Raw genomic sequence first — 19,552 nt, forward strand, 5'->3', positions numbered from 1 at the left:
GCAGGTCTTCTCTGTCTGGCTTCTTTCGCCAGGGCAAACTCGATCTGAGGGCAGCAGAGATGATGGTAGGGGAGGAGCTTATGCAAAGCTGTTGTCTAAGTCTGCCGGTTCAGATCTTGTGTCAGATCCTTGACCCATACGTGATGAATGACTACGAATAACACAGATACCAAGTTATGGTGAGTACATAACAGTTATCACATTGTCTAATAATATTTGAATATGTTGTGTTGTAAGTTCTATTACTTCAAGTTTTTCACTAAGGTTAATCTTTTCTTGGTTGCCTAAAGGCTTTCATCACCATACCTTCTTCATTCTTATGCTTTTTACTGCTTTTGATTTTTATTTTCATACCAATGCATTAGTTACAAGTGTAATATAGGTGATCATCGCTACTTTAATTACTGTCAGTTTTCTAAAATGTTATGCTTTGTCTAATGTGTAAAAGCTGGTTTGTTAGTCACTCCAACCATCCTTTCTTGACAGGGAATTCTGGTTCAAATAATTAAACAGTGCAGGATTAATGTGAGATAGAAGGGAACCATCGGCATATCTATATCAGTACATACCAGCATGAGTGCTCCAAAGGTGGAGGAGAGGCCCTACTCTCTCTCTCTCACACACACACACACACACACACACACCTGTTCATAGAAAATGGAATTTGTTAGATGCAGTTTGCCTATGTTTTAACACAAAACTCAGAATTCAGTATAGCAGAAAGTCCATTATTCTTACAGATTCTTGAGAGACCAAGCAACAGCCTCTGTACTTACGAGAAATACACTTCAGATGCAGAACTGTTATCAGGCTATGGCTGACTAACCAGTAGAGAAAATAAAATAATGTGAGAGTGTTCAATCTCACCGTTTGTTCTTACACCTGGGTTCGGAGCCGATCCTCGGCTCCATGTCGGCCGCTTGGCAAAGCTCTGCATCGAGAAGAAGCTCGTGACCAACCTAACTCCCACAATCCCCCTCTGCCTTTACCTCAGATCTAGTTTGCCGCTGCAACGTTCGCATAATTTTTGATGAGCTCGGACCACCTCAAAGCTAAGATTAATTATTTCTTATATTTTTGATAAAAGTTTTCTCTTTAAAGTTGACTGTGTGTGAGTGAGTAGTGTATCGAGGATTTCTCGGTTCCGTATATAGTATTTATATACTTTCTTAGAGTTTATTCCCTCGGGGCCTACCCCACCCTTTAACTTTATCTGGATTGACTATAGGATTTGACTTACTTACAGGATTTGACAATTTTTACTGGATTTGACATTTTGTACTGGCTTTTCTCTTATACCTGGATTTGACTTTTGTAACATGTCTGAAAAGGCTAAATCAGGCTTCAAACGGTGCCAATGTGGACAGAAGATGTCTGTCACAGATAATCATAGTTCCTGCATCTACTGTCTTGGCCCTCTCCATCTGCAGGAAGACTGTTCCATCTGCCATTCTTTCAGTGGAAGGGTCATGACAGATAGGCGCAGGAAACTTATGGATAGGGGCCTTTTGAAGCCTGCATTCCAAGAGGCTCTGGATGCATCAGACCAGGCATCTAAATCCTCAAAGGAATCGAAGACGTCGGAGCCCATGTCATCGGCTCCGAGCTCTTCATTTAAAGTTTGATCACCGGTTCCACAGGCTTCGGGGCCGAGTGTTGAACTTTTGTCTGTTACCGAGCCTCGAGTCTTGGAACTGGTGACAGACCTTCCTCCTCCTGTACTTTTGAGGTCGGCTCCGTCTTCGATTCCTTCGACGCGTTCTTCCAGGCCCCTCTCCGACACCGATGTAGACCGCGTGGTGCAGAAATTGATGGAGAATACGGCCTTGTCCAAACTCATCTCTGTCTTCTCTCAGTTGGTGTCGAGACTCGAAGGCCTTCCCTTATCTCCACCTGTTCCTCCTCCGAGGCCTATCCAGTCTTCGGAGCCGGGAGAGGCTGATCTGTTGATTGTTGAGCCCTCGGTGCCAGAACCGTCTTTTTCTCGGTCGGCACCGTTCACCTCGACTCCGTCGGATCCAGTACCGGAGTCTCGGAGCCGAAGATCCATCCTTGGATCCGGGACCGAGAGTCGGACCGATATTTCGGTTCCGACTCTCCCTCTCGGAGCCTCGGCTCGGATTGACTCAGCTCCGTCCTCGGGGTCGATGCCTGTCTCGGGGATTCCTCCGATTTCTTCGGAACCTGGGGATGCCTCGACTCGGGACCCGGGGGCCTTCGATCTCATGAGGAAGGTGTTGTCTACTCAGACAACCACTTCAGCAGAAACGGCTTCTCCTTCCCATAAAGGTCCATTATCCTCCTCTGCACCCACGGCTACATCTAAGCGTCGAGCACCAGTGTCTCAGCCACCCCTAGAGGGTGCCCCCTCTTCCTCGGAGGCTTCATCGGATGCACCCCCCCCGAAGAAGTTCCGAGGAAAAGATTGTGTAAGAGGAGACACTTGGATTCTCCACAGGAATCCTTGACATTGGACACTGACTTGGATGAGTCAGAAGGGTCCCCAAAATCACCCTCAGAGGATGTCTCCTTTTCTGACATCCTGGAGATCCTAAAACAGAGAGGTGATTGGCAAGCCCTACCCCCTTCTGAGGATGAGTCAGTCTTGCTGAAGGCATTCGTGCTCGCCCTTCCTCCTCCTGGGTCACTCCGCCCTTGATGAATTGATGGAATTGATTGCTCGGGCGTGGAGACACCTGACACGGTGGAGCCAGTCCCTAGAAAGCCTAATAAATATATTACAGCCCCCCAAGACAAGGCTTATCTAACAAAGGGAGTTCCAGTGGACGCTATGGTGGTGGCAGCGGCCACGAAAAAGGAGATGCCTGAATCTTCCTCATCTGTCCATCTGCCTAACAGAGATTCTAGGACTATGGACAGGTATGGGAAGCGCATTTTTAGTTAAGCGGCTTTTTCCATGCGATCCCTGAACTATTTGACCCATTTCACACGGTTACAGAGGGTTCTAATCAAAGAGTTGGGAGATACCCTCCAGGGTACTACAGATGCTGCTGTCTCGGAGAAAGTTACAGCACATCTCAATACCCTTACATCTATTGCAAACTCGTCCATGAGGCTGATCTCATACGCAGCCGAAGGGTCGAGTAGGGCAGCGGCTTCAGCGATTGCTCTTCGTAGACAATCCTGGATGCGCTTATGTTCCTTTGCGGAATCCTTCAAGTCTTCCTTTACTAACGCCCCATTTGGGTGCCACTCTCTTTGGCCCAAAAGTAAAGGAGACCCTTACCCGGTGTGAGCAAGAGGGAAAGACTCTGTCTGCTGTCGGAGTCCGTTTTTCCATCCCATCCAGACCATACCCCAAAGGGCAGCGTGGTGGAAAAATGTGGTTTCGAAAACCCCAAGGCTCTTTCCCAGGCACACAGGGTGATGCCCCCTCTAGAGGCAGAGGAGGGGGCAGAGGTGGAAGACGTCGCCCTGGCGGCAGAGGGGGTCCGCAAAACCAAGGTGACAGGGATACACTCCCTGGAAAACCTTTCCAGCACTACTGAAAGGAGGCCCGACTGTCCTGCTCTGGAGGCAGTCGGGGGTCGCTTAGCTTTATACCCTCAGGCCTGGCAAAGTCTTACATCAGACAATTGGGTAAAAAGCATTGTTACCAGAGGATACAGAATTCCCTTCCTATTGCCCCCAATTCCGCAAAAGAGACTCCCAGATGTTCCGCCCCATCTGCGAGGCCCTGCAGCTATAGAAATTTCAAAGCTGCTAGAAAAAAGAGTCATCCAACCAGTCCCAGCGGACCAAAGAGGATTCGGAACTTACTCAAGGTTCTTTTTAGTTCCAAAAAAGACAGGGGACTGGAGGCCAATTCTGGACCTAAGCAAACTAAATACTTTCATCAAGAAAGAAAAGTTCCGGATGGTCACGCTTCAATCGATCCTTCCATTCTTGCAGAAGGACGACTGGATGTGCTCAATAGATCTAAAGGACGCATACTACCACATCAAAATGGCCAGGGCGTCCAGGGATCATTTGCGCTTCGGCTGGGAGCCAGTCACTTTCAGTTTCGAGCCCTGCCCTTTGGTCTGACCTCAGCCCCCAGGGTTTTCACCAAATGTATGGCAGTGGTAGCGTCTCACTTGAGACGCCTGGGATTCCGGGTGTTTCCGTATCTGGACGACTGGCTCCTTTCTGCCACCACCGAGCGTCGACTGATTCAGGCCAGGGATTACACACTACAACTCTGTGTTCATCTCGGAATTTCTGTAAATTTCGAAAAATCTTTACTACAGCCATCACAGCATATCTCATTCATAGGAGCAGAATTGGATACGCGTTGCTTAATCCTAAGACTTCCTCCAGAAAGGATAGCCTCACTACAAAACCATATATCTCTTCTCCTATTATCCAAAAAATCCCCAGCAAAACTGGTTCTGAAGGTTTTGGGTCTCATGGCAGCTTCTCTCATTGCGATACCCTTGGGAAGACTGCACATGAGAGTTCTTCAATGGCTACTATTTGCACAGTGGTCGTTCCAGCAGTTACCTCTAACGCACGAAATTCACGTCACGAGCATATGCAAATCGCACCTAGCTTGGTGGCTTCAGACTTGCAATCTTTCCAGCGGAAGACCATTTGTTCTACCTTTGCCGACAGCTACGGTGACCACGGACGCTTCCCTGATAGGGTGGGGGGGGGCATCTTTCAGGGACAGACAGTCCAAGGCGAATGGTCCAAATTGGAGTACAATCTGCACATCAATGTTCTAGAGTTGAGGTCAGTGTTTCTAGCGTTGCAACACTTTTCTCCCCTTCTTCCTCTAGGGACCATTGCAGTTCAGACGGACAACATGTCCGTAGCTTGGTACATAAACAAACAAGGGGGAACCAAGTCCTATCAACTATGCAGAGAGGCCATGAGAATCTGGCAATGGGCGGAGTCCACGGGTCGCTTTCTGATAGCAATGCACATCCCGGGGTTATCCAACGTCATAGCGGACAGGTTGAGCAGAGCCATCCTGTTACCTCACGAGTGGTCCCTCAAACAATCAATTGCGAAGGAAATTTTTCGCAAGTGGGGCCAGCCTTCCTGCGATCTGTTTGCATCTCCAATGAACGCCAAATGCAGGAGCTATTTTGCCCTATTACCCCCTCTAGGGGAAGTCCCCAGGGACGCTCTGGTTCACGATTGGCCCCCGGGTCTCCTGTACACTTTTCCACCTGTTCCCCTGATTTCAAAATTTCTACAGAAAGCCAACAACCTGCAAAGGACAATTATCCTCATTGCCCCATTCTGGCCTCATCAAATCTGGTTTCTCTTCCTTATGGCACACCGAATTCGGGAACCCTGGATCCTGGACCCGGAGCCGGATCTGCTGACCCACTCGTCAGGGGCTCCCCACCCATCGCTACTCTCCCTCAGACTAGCAGCTTGGCTGCTCCGCTTCCCTTCATAGCCAGGTCTGAATTTCTTTCCCCTGCAGTTCAAAATATCCTGGTAGCTTCTCACAAAGCTTCCACTACAAAGATTTACACTAGTAAATGGAAACGCTTTGTGCACTGGGCAACTACACAACAATTGGACCCCGTAATGGCTCCTCTAAATAAGATCTTGGAGTTTCTAACGAACTGTTCCACCAAGGAGCTTCTCCTGCCACTTTGAGAGTGCAATTGGCTGCCATTTCAAATTTTCATGTGGGAGACAGTGGGGCTCCTATTATGGCTCACAGACTTTGCAAGGCCTTTCTAAAAGGATCTTTCCATATTAGACCACCAGTTAGAAGTCCTACATCACCTTGGAACTTGAACCTTCTTTTATCACAGTTGATGCTACCACCTTTTGAACCAGCCTCTTCCTGTCCTTTGAAATTTTTGTCATGGAAGACCCTCTTTTGGTGGCTATCACATCAGCCAGGCGGTATCGGAGCTTCAAGCTCTTTCTGTTAAACACCCTTATTTGATCTTTCACCCTGATAGAGTATCTCTTCGCACTAATCCATCCTTTCTTCCCAAAGTTTGCTCCGTTAATAATATTAATCAGTCCATTGAGCTTCCCACCTTTTTCAAAAACCATTCCAGTAAATTGGAATATATGTTACACAAGTTAGATGTTCATAGACAACTCAGATTTTACTTGGATAGAACAAAGGATCACAGAAAAACAGACCAACTCTTTATATCCTTTGCAGACAGCAAGAAGGGTATGGCAGTTACGAAACGAACCCTGTCCAAATGGCTTTCCGATTGTATTATTTTTGTTTATACTGCCTCAGAGCAATCTTTACCTGGCAAGCCCAAAGGGCACTCTACAAGATCAGTATCTACATCCCTGGCTCATGCAGCCCGCCTACCGTTGGACACTATTTGTGCGGCTGCCACTTGGTCTAAGCCACATACATTCATTACTCATTACAAAGTAGACAAGATTTCTAGGGACAGGGCAACTTTTGGTTCCACTGTGCTCAGGAACGTTCTCCCGTGAGTTCCTCAGGAACATGTAGCTAGGGACGCTACCCAGGTGTAAGAACAAACGACGAGATTGAACACTCTCACATATAGAAGTTATGTCCTTACCATAACGTTCCATGTGGAGTGTTCATCTTGCCTTTGTTCTTACATTCCCACCCTCCCACCCTCAGGAAGAACGTCCAGTTTAGGTGTCTGGTTTGGTTCTCCTACTTCTGCCTTTTGCAGTTGTTGTGGATATATTTTTCAGCAATGTGTTTTCTTTTTGGCTTGAATGTGTTATATTCTTCTGTTGACTTCTGGTTTGCTTGCAAACTAGATCTGAGGTAAAGGCAGAGGGGGATTGTGGGAGTTAGGTTGGTCTCGAGCTTCTTCTCGATGCAGAGCTTTGCCAAGCGGCCGACACGGAGCCGAGGATCGGCTCCGAACCCAGGTGTAAGAACAAAGGCGAGATGAACACTCCACATGGAACGTTATGGTAAGGACATAACTTCTATTTTTAGTGTCTGTGCTGGCAACACTTGTTCTTTCATTCTTATCAAATCCTTAACCATCTCCAGCAGGTTTCATCTTTGTATAACTAAACACATTACTAATGAATATTGTGTCAGAGAAGAAACAAAACTTATTTCAGTCACATGCTGCAGACTTCATCTTATAAAGGTGGATTCTACTCTCACTTCATTCTGAACATTTTTTCCACATCAATACCTTATCTGATGCTTTGGACCATCACTTGCACTTTATTTCCATCATAAATACTGCAGTACCCACCATTGTCAGTGTGTTCCGGTAGGGTTCCACATACTACTGCTATATAGATGTCCTTCCTTAGATCCCTGTTGCAGTATTTCACACTGTCAGGTTATCTCACCAGATAACGTCCAGCTAGGATACCAAAACCTACCATACCCATACGTCTGATGTTTGACCTAATCCTGCAGGCATAAGAGTATGTAAGTAGATTCATGAGTGTAAAACCTCCAACTATATCACCACCAATCCAAACAGAGGTCTCACACCTATTAATTTATTGTACGTGTGGTTGTTGGTATTGTTGGCTTTCACAAGTTCAGATAAGTGCCGTGTTGGGGAGTCTTGTTTTTCTTAGTAGCATTGGCATTTTTTACTTTATTACATGTCAGCTAGGAGAGAAAAGTGTGATTGTTGTAGGCAGATGGCCTACTAGAATCTCCACTCCCAGTCCCTGTTCTGTTTGGGTGCAAGCATGATTATAAGAATTCTATGATTTGACTGGTCTTTGCACCTAAAACCTTGAGGATGCAATTTTCTTACCTCAGCACATACTTGGAAACCAAGTGCCGTAAGCCATGTAAGCATAAGCAAAAAAACATCTACTAATCCAGCCATCTGTAAGCTTTTGTCCCCCTCAAAATGTAGGTGTCAGATTGGCAGGCAACAAAAACAGTACTTGCTATATTGATGAAATAACGAATTGAGTTTTCTTCACTGCTGGACAGCTTATTCAGCATGCTGATACAGTGACTTAACTTTGCAAGTAGTGTAGGTTCACCTGTTAAGCTTTCAAAGCTGTAATGTCCAGCATTAGACACAGATTCAGGTATGGGTTCTCCTGGTGCCCACCCATCCAGTGACTCCCAGCATGGTCCCTCCTGCACCACCATTAGTCTCTTGTACCAGTTTGACTTTATGATCCAGCATCCACAGCTCTGAGTTACTCTGACAGGACTCCTGCATCAGAGCCTACAGAATTATTAACTTTGACCATCACCCTCTTAACTCCAGTTCTGTCAAATAGGGATTGATCTCTGAGCCATAGTGCTGGAGACGGTCAAGGTTGAGACTGAAGTTTATGGCGCCATCTCGTCTCTTGATAATTCGGAGCTGTTATCAAGGCTCATAGCTGAGCGGGATTGGAGCAGGGGGCACTTCATCTACGACATACTTAGAATGGAGAGACTGCTTTGGGTCCCAGTCACTGCTTTGGCTTTAGAGGCTTTTGATCTCATTTGGTTTCATCCCAACCTCTTGTGGATTCTACAGCTGTGTCGACAAATCCCTGTCCAACAGGGAGAGTCGGCCTCCCTCAGCTTCTAGGGCTTTCACCTTGGAGCTCCTGTTCCGATTCTGATCTTTCACTAGAAGCCGCTATGGTGGGATATAAGAAATAGGCCTGCAGCAGAAGGCACTTAGACTCCTCTCCAGAGTCTGTCATGGAAAGTACTGATTTCGATGAAGGGGAGGGTTTCCCACAATCCCCTCTGGAAAGCATCTTTGGAGATGTTATGGAATTGGTGACACAAATAGGGAATTGGGCTACTGAAGCTCCCTTCCCAGGGGGAGACTGTTCCTCAAGGAATGGCTTCATCTTCCTCCTTGATGGTTCCACCCATTAATGATTTATGATCTAGGGCACTGGACAGATTTGGGAAATGGGCATTTGTTTCAGTGACATTTGCATGTAGAGCGCTGAACTACTTGCCTCATATGACTGTTTTCCAGTGGGAATTGATGGAGTTGTCAAAATCTATCTTGGCTAACTTGCCTGTAGACATCCAGAAATCAGTGACGTCACAACTATCTACCCTTCAGTCATTGACCAGTATCCATGTGTCTGCTCTCTAATACAGTTGATAGCATGGTAAGGGCAGCTGGTACTGGCATATATGTTGGCAAACTTGGATGCACCTGTGCGCTTTTGTAGAAGGCTTTAAGATGTCCTTTATCAATACTTTCTTTGGTTTGACCCTTTTCATACCAAAGGTTAGAGAAATGCTTACCTGAAGTGAGCAGGAGGGCAAGACCCTGTCTGCTGTTGGCGTTACTAGAACCCAAAAGGATGGAAAGAAGTTGGTTTCGAAAGTCCCTGGCTTTTCACCAAGATGCTTCTGCTGACAATCCCCCTTCGGGAGCAAAGAGGGAATTATTTTAATGGATGTCACCCCAGGGGCAGAGGTGGACTGCAAAATCAAAGGTTGCAGGTCATTCAGGAAGTCACACCAGACTAGCAAGAACCTAGAGTCCATTCAGGGTTCTTTTTGGTTCATTCTGGACCTAAGCTGCTTCAGCCAGTTTGTGAAACAAAGTTCCAGATGGTCACTATTCAATCTATCCTAACTTTTCTGAAGGACAACTGGATGTGCTTAGTAGATGTCCAGGAAGCATACTGTCATATCAAGATAGCAAGGTAGACCAGGAGATTTCTCCATTTCCATCTGGGAACCAGTCATTTTCAATTCAGAGTACTGCCCTTTGGCCTCATCACAGCCCCCCCAGGGTGTTCACTAAATGTGTGGCAGTGTATATCAGGCTGCTAGGGTTCTAAGTGTTCCCCTACTTGGATGACTGGTTCCTCACTGCATCTACTGGGGGGCCTGCTAATTCAGTGCAGGGACTTCTTACTCCACCTGGCTCCACACTTGGGAATTTTGATCAATCTTACTAAAAGTCACTAAAAGACATTTGACTATAGAATTCAAAGGATGCCACCTGCACTCAGCTACTCAGAGTTCCGCAATCCATAGTTATATCTCTGTATCATATAGCTGCAGAGATCCTTCATTACCATCATCCTCCAGCTAGATTTGTCTTTCAGCTACTGGGCTATATGGCTGCATCATTCACACTAGCACCTCAGGCAAGATTCTACATGAGTACTTCAGTGGACACTTTCAGTGCATTGGTCTTTGATGTTTTAACTCCTTCGTGTCCCAGTATGTTGTGTCTCACATCAGTATGCAGGAACCACATCCATTCATGGTTGAACTCACCAGTAGTATTATGGGATCAATCATTCATCCTACTACCGCTGATAGCGACTGTGACAACTGATGCTTCTCTTCTGGGATTTGGGGTATTATGAAGGGAAGATAGTTTAGAGCAGATGGTCCTCGACAGAGACCAGTCTTCACATCAGTGTTTTGGAGATGAGGGAACTTTTCCCAGTGTTGCAGGTATTTCAGGACTCCCTCCTTGAGGGTGGGACATCCATCCAGACACAAGACAACATAGTAGTGGTCTGGTATATCAGTAAGCAAGGAGGAACCCATTCATACTCACTTTTATCCAAGTTTGTGGAGTAGTGGCGAAAGGAAGTTTGATCCTTTTAACACTGATGTTCTTCGTGTTTCATTGTTGCAGTCATTATATTTGGGTTATCTGCTTGCAGGTAACCCTCAGTCGCCCTGATTATCAAAGTCTTGGGTCCTGTGTCGATTGCTGTCTCTTCTTCCATGACGACAGGTTGTCAGGGGTATAAAGCATTCAGCCGACGCCATTACATCAGTTTTTCTTGCTGTGCGGTGCCTGAAGCAGAAGCAGTTCGCAAGTGCCGGTTGGTCGACTCCTGAAATTTTCGTTTTCGAGTTTCAGAACCGAAGTCTTCAAGTACCCCGTTGGGGATCCTTTTTCTTGCTCTTTTTCTTGTGGAAAGCAAATACCTCATAAAGATTTTCAATTGTACTGCATTCCTTGCTTAGGCCCAGACCACGATTTTCCTCACTGTCGGTTTTGTGCCTTATTCAATCCTTGAACTATTCGTCATTGGTTCATTTTTGCATCAAACTATTTCGGTACTCTAATTATCTGGAAATGGCTTTGGTAAGCCATCCGACTACTGACATTCCTAAAAAACGTAAAGATAAAGACAGAGACAGGCCGCATAGGTCCAAAGCTGCCGACACTTCCATTAAGCTAGTCACCAGTTTGCCGTTACTCAATGAGGTGCTTTTGCAGACCCTGATACCCGCTACTTCAGATTCACAGGCCTCTTCTGACTCCTATTCATAGTCCGGTATGCCGTGAGATGCTTCTTCAACTATGCAACCTGCGGATGTCTCTACCTTGGATGGGTTCGGAGCCTCTATGCAGGCACCGGCTTCTGAGGGTGTATTCAGGCCTACTGACTTGCATATCAAACCAACGCCGTCTTCTTCTTCAAGGTGTAAAACTCGATCCACGCCTAGAAAACCGATGTCCAAACTGCATGGTCAGGCCCATATGCCTAAAAAAAAACCAAATGATAAGAATGGATGAAGACCTTATTACTCTAATTAGGGGAAGCCAGCCTTCTCCCAGCAAGAGACCTAGAACTGATTTTCCTTCTGATTCTTCTGATCAGGATACTGAAATTTCTGTTTCTTTTGATGACCAGGATTTGCCCTTATCTACCTATGAGGATTCTGATGCAGAGGACTCCATACCCTCTGCTTCTCCTCCAGAAGATTTTTCTTTTGATGAAACTTTGCACACTCTTGGGGAGCATTTCCGATGGGAAAGCCAGGATTACTCTCACTCCAAAAAGAGGCTTAAGGAATTCTTACTCCTACCTCAACACCGGCCTTTAGCTATCCCTCCTGTACTGGACATTGTAGATGATGCCTTCTTGGAATCTAGCCTGGCCCCAGGCACTTGCTCCCAGGAAACCTGACAGGTATTACAGAGTACCTGACTCTCACAAGTTCCTCTTAAAGAATCCTACTGTGGATCCAGAGACCATTTCACAGGGACCCAAAGGCATTAAGGCTACTACTGCCAAAAACCGTACCCCCCTCGGATAGAGATTCCAGGGGCCCTGGGCAGATGGGGTAAGAAGGTATACACTTCCGCTACTTTGGCCATTAGGGCCTTAAGCTACCAGTTTCATATGTTGAAGTATCAGCAGCATAGTATTGCAGTACTTAAACAGAAAATGATGTTGATTCCTGACAGTGCTGAAAATAAAGAATTACATGATTTAATGCATTCTGCTGAACAAGTTGGTAAACATACTTTGCAGTGTGGTTTTGACTCTTTCGAGGCATCTTGCAGGGCTGCTGTAACTGGGTCTGTTCTTAGAAGGCATGCTTGGCTTAAGGAGCAAAGTTTGCCAGATCATGTTAAAGCTAAATTACTGGATGCTCCCTTAAACCAAGACCGCCTGTTTGGCACCAAAGCAGAAGTAGTACTTAAAAAGATGGAGAAAAAAGCTAAATCTGTGCAAACTGTTAAAGATTTCCTGCAAGTACAGCCTCCCAGATTTAGTAGGCATTGGCCTTCTAAGAACTGGTCCTTTCCTGTCTCGTCCAGGCCATCTCAGTCCAAACCCAGGAACAGCAGACCACCTAGGCTACAGTCTCAAGGTACTCAAAGGACTAAGCAGTGGGGGGGCTCCCACTTCCAAAGCTGGAAGTAGTAAGACACCCCCCCCTGTGGTAAACTGTCACAATGACTTAACCTTAAACCTTCAAAGCCCTGCTCAACTGACTGCTCATCTAGGGGGAAAGATTGCCCTGCATGCAAAAAACTGGAAGCTCATTACCCAAGACAAATGGGTTTTAAATATAGTTTCCCAAGGATACAGATTCCACTTCCACACCTTACCAACCCCAAATGGTTGGCCAAACCTACCCCCAGATCAGTGGGCAGAGGCTCAATAGCACGTTCTCTCTCTTTAAAGTATCAGGGCTGTTCATCCTGTACCAGCAAAAGAATGGGGACAAGGTTTTTACTCAAGACTTTTCCTGGTACCCAGAAAAGACCACTCCTGCGTCCTATGCTGGACCTGTCTATCCTAAACACCTTTTTGGTAATCCCAAAATTCAAAATGCTAACTCTTCATCAGCTGCTTCCCATGTTAGGCAAAAATGCCTGGTTGGCAACATTAGACTTAAAGGAAGCCTACTTGTACATCCCAATAAGGGAATCTTGCAGAAAATACCTGCACTTTAGAGCAGGCTACACGCACTATCAGTTCTCTGCACTGCCCTTTGGCTTATCTACTGTGCCCAGGGTATTCACAAAGTGCCTAGCTCCAGTCATTGCATTCTACAGGCAAAGAAATATTCAGATATACCCATACCTGGACGATTGTCTAATTCAGGCAGAAAGCTAGGACACACTATTGAATCATCTGGCATTTGTAAAGAAACTGCTAACCTCACTGCAGAACACATATAAACGAAAATAAATTTCACCTAGTACCCTGCCAACAAATTGTGTTCCTGTGAGCAAGCTTAAACACAACTTCCCAGATGGGGCTTACCTTACACCAGAGAATCAAGTATGACCGCTTACTTCAAACAACTAGCCACAAAGACCCAGCTATCTGCAAGGAAAATACTGCAATGGGGTTCATCGCTCTTGCAGCTTACTAATTCCATATGCAAGACTGCATATGAGGAAACTACAATGGTATCTAAAAAGCCTATGTTGTGTCAACATTCTCAGGACCTAGAAACAATGATTCCTATCATTCCTTGTATAAAGACAGAGTTCCTTTGGTGGGCAGAGGCCTGCTACCACAACAAGGGACTGCCGTTCACTGTACCCCCTGCTGCCCAAACCCTAACAACAGATGCATCAGACTATGCATGGGGGCTCACTTGGCAGGGCAGTGCATTCAGGGCAAATGGAACCCCAGTCAAATGCACCTGCATATCAATGAAAAAATGTTAGCTGTACAGAATTCTCTGACAGCCTTCAAGGACCACATTCTTCCAGGACAATTATTGGTAAAGACAGACAACACCACTGTTATGTGGTACATAAACAAGCAGGGGGGAACCCACTCATACCCTCTCTGCAGACTAGCCAGGACTGTGTGGAACACAGCCTTGAGCTACCAAGTGCACCTACAAGCTCAATTCCTGCCCGGCAAGCTAAAGTCACAGGCAGACGACCTAAGCAGCAATCTCATGTACCCACACGAGTGGAAACTGGAACCAAAGATATTCAGCATGTTAAGAAACAAATGGGGGAGCCCGAGATAGACTTGCTTGCCTCCCCTCAGAACTACCAATTGGAAAAATTCTGCACAAGGACTCCCCACAGACGAGCTTGGAAAGTGGATGCCCTGCCCTTCACCTGGGAAAGCCTCTCAGTTTATGTCTTTCCCCCTCTGCCTCTCCTCTCAAAAGGTCTACTAAAGATCAAACAGGACAAACCAAGGACAATACTCATTGCACCAGACTGACCACGCCAACACTGTTGCCCCCTCTTACGCAGTATGTCATGCTGGAACCATGGCACCTGCCTCAGACCCCTTCCTTGCTGTCCCAGCAGGAGGGCCAGATTCAGCATCCCCAGCTTCAAACCCTGAACCTTGCAGCCTGGCTAAGTACCTGAGCTCTCCAGTACCATCCCTCAGTAAGCAAGTGCTGGATGTCATCCTGGAGGCAAGGAGGCCTAGTACTAGAAAATCCTATGCTGAAAAGTAGAAAAGATACTGCTCCTGGAGCCAAACTCAGGGGATGGGCACATTAGTGCCCAGCTTACCGCATATTCTTCAATACTTAACAGAGATGCTTCACCAGGGCCTTTCCTTCTCTTCTATTAAAATTCATGCCTCAGCCATTTCAACACATTATAATACTGAGTCACCCCTCTTCTCCCACCTCCCTGCTGAAGCAATTCCTCAGAGGGGCCAAAAATTTAAGACCACCCAAGAGAAGCCCCTACTCCAGCCTGGGACCTTAACTTTGTATTGGAAAAGCTCACTCTACCTCCTTTTGAGACAGATGCAACTGCAGAGTTGAAATTCCTTTCTTGAAAAACAGCATTCCTTGTAGCCATCACTTCATTAAGAAGAGTGTCGAAATTACAGGCCCTCATGGCAGTGTAGCCCTTCATCATCTTCCATGCGGACAGGGTGTCCCTCAGGACCAATCCTTCCTGTATGCCCAAGGTGATATCCAGTGTGGCCCTCAATCAGTCCATTCGTTTGCCAACCTTCTTTTCTAATCCACAGAACAAAGGAGAATGAATACTGCACTCTTGGACGTGCACAGACAACTTAGATTTTATTTAGACAGGACTAAGCCTCTCAGGAAAACTGAACAGCTGCTAGTTTGCTGCAGGGGCAGAGGGGAAGGCCATTTCAAAGCAAACCATTTCTAAGTGGATAGGCCCATTGCATTCATTTCTGCTATAAGCACCATGGGAAACCTACCTCACAGGGGATAAGGTCACGTTCCACCAGGGCTGCATCTACTTCTACAGCCTTTCTCAGAGGTGTTCCTACCAGGGACATCCTATAGAAGCTGCTACCTGGAGTTCTGTACATACCTTCACCAAGCATTACCACTTGCCAGTTTTTTTTCTAAATTCAGGGCTAGTTTTGCCACTGCAGTTTTGCAGGGCCTAGTAGCTGGTCCTAATGCTCTATAATTGCCTCCTCCCTTCCTTAGCTTTGGGAATATACCCAAATATAATGACTGCAACAGTGAAACATGAAGAACGTAGTACAGTTGTGTACACTTACCATAAATGTAGATGTTCGTGTGTATTCACTGTTGCAGTCCTGGTTACCCTCCCTGCAGTCCCCTGATTTCTATTGGCTATACCTCTCTTCTTGTTTACTGAATATGAGCTTTCTGGTGTATTTGCTTTTTGTTAGAGGTGTAACCTAGTATTTAATTACTTCCCATTATGGGGGCACTTGACATCTGGGGCAAGAAAAACTGATGTAATGGCGTCGGCTGCATGCTTTATACCCCAGACTTCATGGAAGAAGAGAGCGCAACTGATGCAGGACCCAAGACTTTGATAATCAGGCCGGCTGAGGGGTACCTGCAAGCAGATAACCCAAATGTAATGAATACACATTAACATCTACATTTATGGTAAGTGTACATAACTGTACTTTTTGCAGTATTGCAGTTGGTATATTTAGGTAGGAAGGTGTGTGAGGGGACACATTCCCTATTGAAAAATATTTTTTTAATATGATTTTCAACCATTTGTGTGATTCACATTCATTTGTGATTCAGGATTTTGGTTGTGTGACTACCTTCTTTTTCTGTACGTCTGAAGTTGAAAGTAACGTGGTTATGGCAGTCAAGTTCATTTAGATCACAAGTCAAGTTCACAGCTTAACCTGTAAATCAAGGATCCTAATAGCCTTTTCATAGTGCAGTTTATTAGTTATCAGGCCGGTTTATTTTTACATTGTGTTTTAAGCTTTGGGACTGATTGCAGTGCTAAATGCCTATTTGCTTTCCTTATTGCCTTCAGCAAGATGACATCAGCGTTCACCTAAACTGTATACCGAGCTTAACATAATGCTGAAGTTGATATGTTTAACAGTTCTGAATGTGCATAATTTTTCAGTTTTGTTCTGGCCTTCTTAATCATAGAGGTTTCCCTTTCAGATGAAGGAGTCGGTTTTAACCCTTTGAAGATAGATGTGTTCTTGCAGACTTTACTACATTTGGCATCCAAGTCGTTTAGTCACTCCTTCAGTGCTCTGGCGAAGTATGTGAAATATTTAAATGCACATTTTCTGTAATAAAACTTCAACAAATGTAAAAGTTGCAGGAAAACCAATTACAATTCTTTGTTTACAAGATGTTCTAGACAAACTGTGGGATTCTGAAAAGTTTGGTCTTAGGACATCACAACTGTTCTTTAAGTGCTTGTGAACTCTGCACAATTGCCTCAATTGTAAGTTTTTTCAACCTGTTGGAGAATCTAGGTAGAAATTACTGTTTAAATATTCATATTGTTTTTCTTTACCATGTGTCTTGACATTGAATCACTTCAGGTAAGGAAATAAATTGTGAAAACACAGTCAGCAGTGGGTAATATGTTTTGTCTTTGGCTGTGATTTAGAGTATGCGTGCTGTATTTCTGCAGATGTTCATTAAATCACAAATATTTATTTTTAAGTAATGTGCTTCATCAGTTTGGACAGTAAAAACATTGATGCATGTGTCAGGGATGCTAAAGCAGAAAATGTATAGCCTAGTATTTCTGTAAAGCCAACGTTTGTTTCTTTATTGATGTGCCTTTATGGATTTATCATTCTGTCCAACTTATTGTGCCATTCATAGATGTTCTTCGTGTTTCGCTGTTGCAGTAATCACATTTGGGTTATCCTGCCAAGGGTAGCCCTCTGTCAGCCAGAATACCAGAGGCTTAGTATTTCTGCGTCAGTTACTGTCGCTCCAGGAGTGATGTCAGGTCATCAGTGGTATAAAAACAGGCAGCCAACGCCATTACATCAGTTTTTCTTGCCGAGGAGGCTGAAGCAGATGCAGTTTGCATGAGTGCCGGTTGGCCGCTACCTGAGTTTTCATTTCCGAATTGAAGTTGAAGTCTTCTAAAGCTAAGTATCCCGTTGGGGATCTTTTTTTCTTGCTCTAACCGATGTCAGAAAAAGTAAACAATTGTCTCACCAGTGGAAAGCAAATACCACACCGAGACTTCCATTCTTACTGTGTCACCTGTTTAGGCCCAGACCACTAAGTCCCCCACTGTCGCTTTTGTGCTTTGTTCAACACCAGAACTTTACGTCATTGGGCCCTTATTGTACCTAGATATTTTTGCTCTCAGTCCTCTAATTCCAGTATGGCTTCGGTAAGCCATCCTACTACCGATCTTCCGAAAAAACATAAGGATAAAGACAGAGAGAGACCACACAGGTCCAAAACTGCCGACGACTCTTTTGTTAAGCTAGTCATATGATCTTCATATTTCACTGTAACAGTCATTACATTTGGGTAATCTGGTGGCAGGTTGCCCTCAGTCAGCCTGCTTAACAAAGTCTTGGGATCTGCATCAGTTGCTGTCCCTTCGTCCATGACATCAGGTCGTCAGGGGTAGAAAACATGCAGCCAACGCCATTACATCAGTCTTTCTTGCCGCATGGTGCCCGAAGCAGAAGCAGTTCGCAAGTGCCGGTCGACCGACTCCTGAAATTTACGTTTTTGAGTTTCAGAACCAAAGTCTTCAACTAAAAAGCTAAGTACCCCGTTGGGGGAAACTTTTTCTTGCTCCTTACCGATGTCAGTAAAAGTTAATAATTGTATTACTTGTGGGAAGCAAATACCTCATAAGGATTTTCATTTGTACTGTATTCCTTGCCTAGGCCCTGACCACTACGTACCTTGTTGTCGGTTTTGTGCTTTATTTAATCAGTACACTGTCCATCATGTGTACATTTTTGCTTCTAAATATTTTGGTTCTCGGTTTAATTATCCAGAAATGACGTCGGTTAGCAATCCGACTACCGGAATACCAAAAAAAAAAACGCAAAGAAAACGGCAGAGACAGGCCGTTGAGGTCCAAAACTGCAGACGATGCTTCTCCTAAGCCAGTCGCCAGTTCCCCAGTACTCAGGCTCTTTCGCAGCCCCTGATACCCGCTACTCCTGATTCGCAGGCCTCTACTGAGACTGCCGCGAGATGCTTCACCTATGGAACACATGGATGTCTCTACCTTGGATGGGTCCACAGCCACTGTGCAGGCACCGGCTTCTGAGGGTGTATTCAGGCCTACAGATTTGTATATTAAACCGACACCACCTTCAATATTAAGGCCAAAATCTTGATCTTTGTCTAAAAAACCGATGCCCAGGCCAAATGTTCAGGCCCCTATGCCTAAAAAGCAAATGACCAAATTCACTGAAGATTTAATTACTTTAATCAGGGGGTAGTCAACCCCCCCCCCCCCTTCTAAGAGGCCTAAGGCTGAACTTGACTATGAGTCTTCTGAACAGGACTCTGATGTTCTTCATCTCACATTGCTGCAGTCCTTACACTTGGGTAGTCCGCTGTCCTCGGTCGGCCCGAATATCAAAGTATTAGGCTGACGTCGGTCAAGGCGCTTAAGACTGACATCAGGACGTCAGGGTACAAATGCGCATGACCGACGTCATATCCTCAGTCTTTTTTGCCGCATGGTCCGATGCAGAAGCAGCGTTGCAAGTGCCGTTCGGCGTTCTGAAATTTTTCGGAGTTTCAGACCGAGTCAAAGTTGGCTAAGTACCCGTTGGGAACATTTTAGTTTTTCTTGCCTCAGTGGTTTACCGGATGTCAGAAAAAGTGAATAACTGTATTTCTTGTGGGAAACAGATACCGCATAGAGATTATCATACTTTGTGTATTCCTTGTTTGGGGCCTGAGCACGGCGTTGTTGGGTGTCGCTTTTGTGCTAGGTTCAATAAGCGCACTATTGCGAAGGTTAGATTGTGCCAGGTTGGTCTTTGGGAAGCGGTGCAATTATAAGATGCCGTCGGATGCTCCGCCGCTTCTTCAAGAAGCGCAAAGACAAAGCAGCTAAACCCAGGCAAGAAGAGTCGCCTGTACCGGACGCCGGTTCTTTAGAGACGCCAGTGGAACCGGTGGTTCCGGAGGCTTCTCTGGAGTCCCAGGGGGAGACTTTGTTATTGC

At 45.5% G+C, this 19,552-nt stretch overlaps 1 protein-coding gene across 1 annotated transcript in view; it reads left to right on the forward strand.

The window, feature by feature from the left end:
• NCBP1 (nuclear cap binding protein subunit 1) overlaps positions 1–19,552 on the forward strand; it is a 2,903,332-nt gene that overhangs the window by 2,027,443 nt on the left and 856,337 nt on the right. The window contains exon 19 of the mRNA XM_044060340.1: positions 16,532–16,634. Coding sequence (XP_043916275.1) covers positions 16,532–16,634 — 103 coding nt within the window. The remainder of the gene's footprint in view (positions 1–16,531; positions 16,635–19,552) is intronic.

Source organism: Protopterus annectens, chromosome 2.part0, assembly GCF_019279795.1.
Source record: "Protopterus annectens isolate FY-2018-M chromosome 2.part0, PAN1.0, whole genome shotgun sequence".
In the NCBI taxonomy this organism is placed as follows: Eukaryota; Metazoa; Chordata; order Ceratodontiformes; family Protopteridae; genus Protopterus; species Protopterus annectens.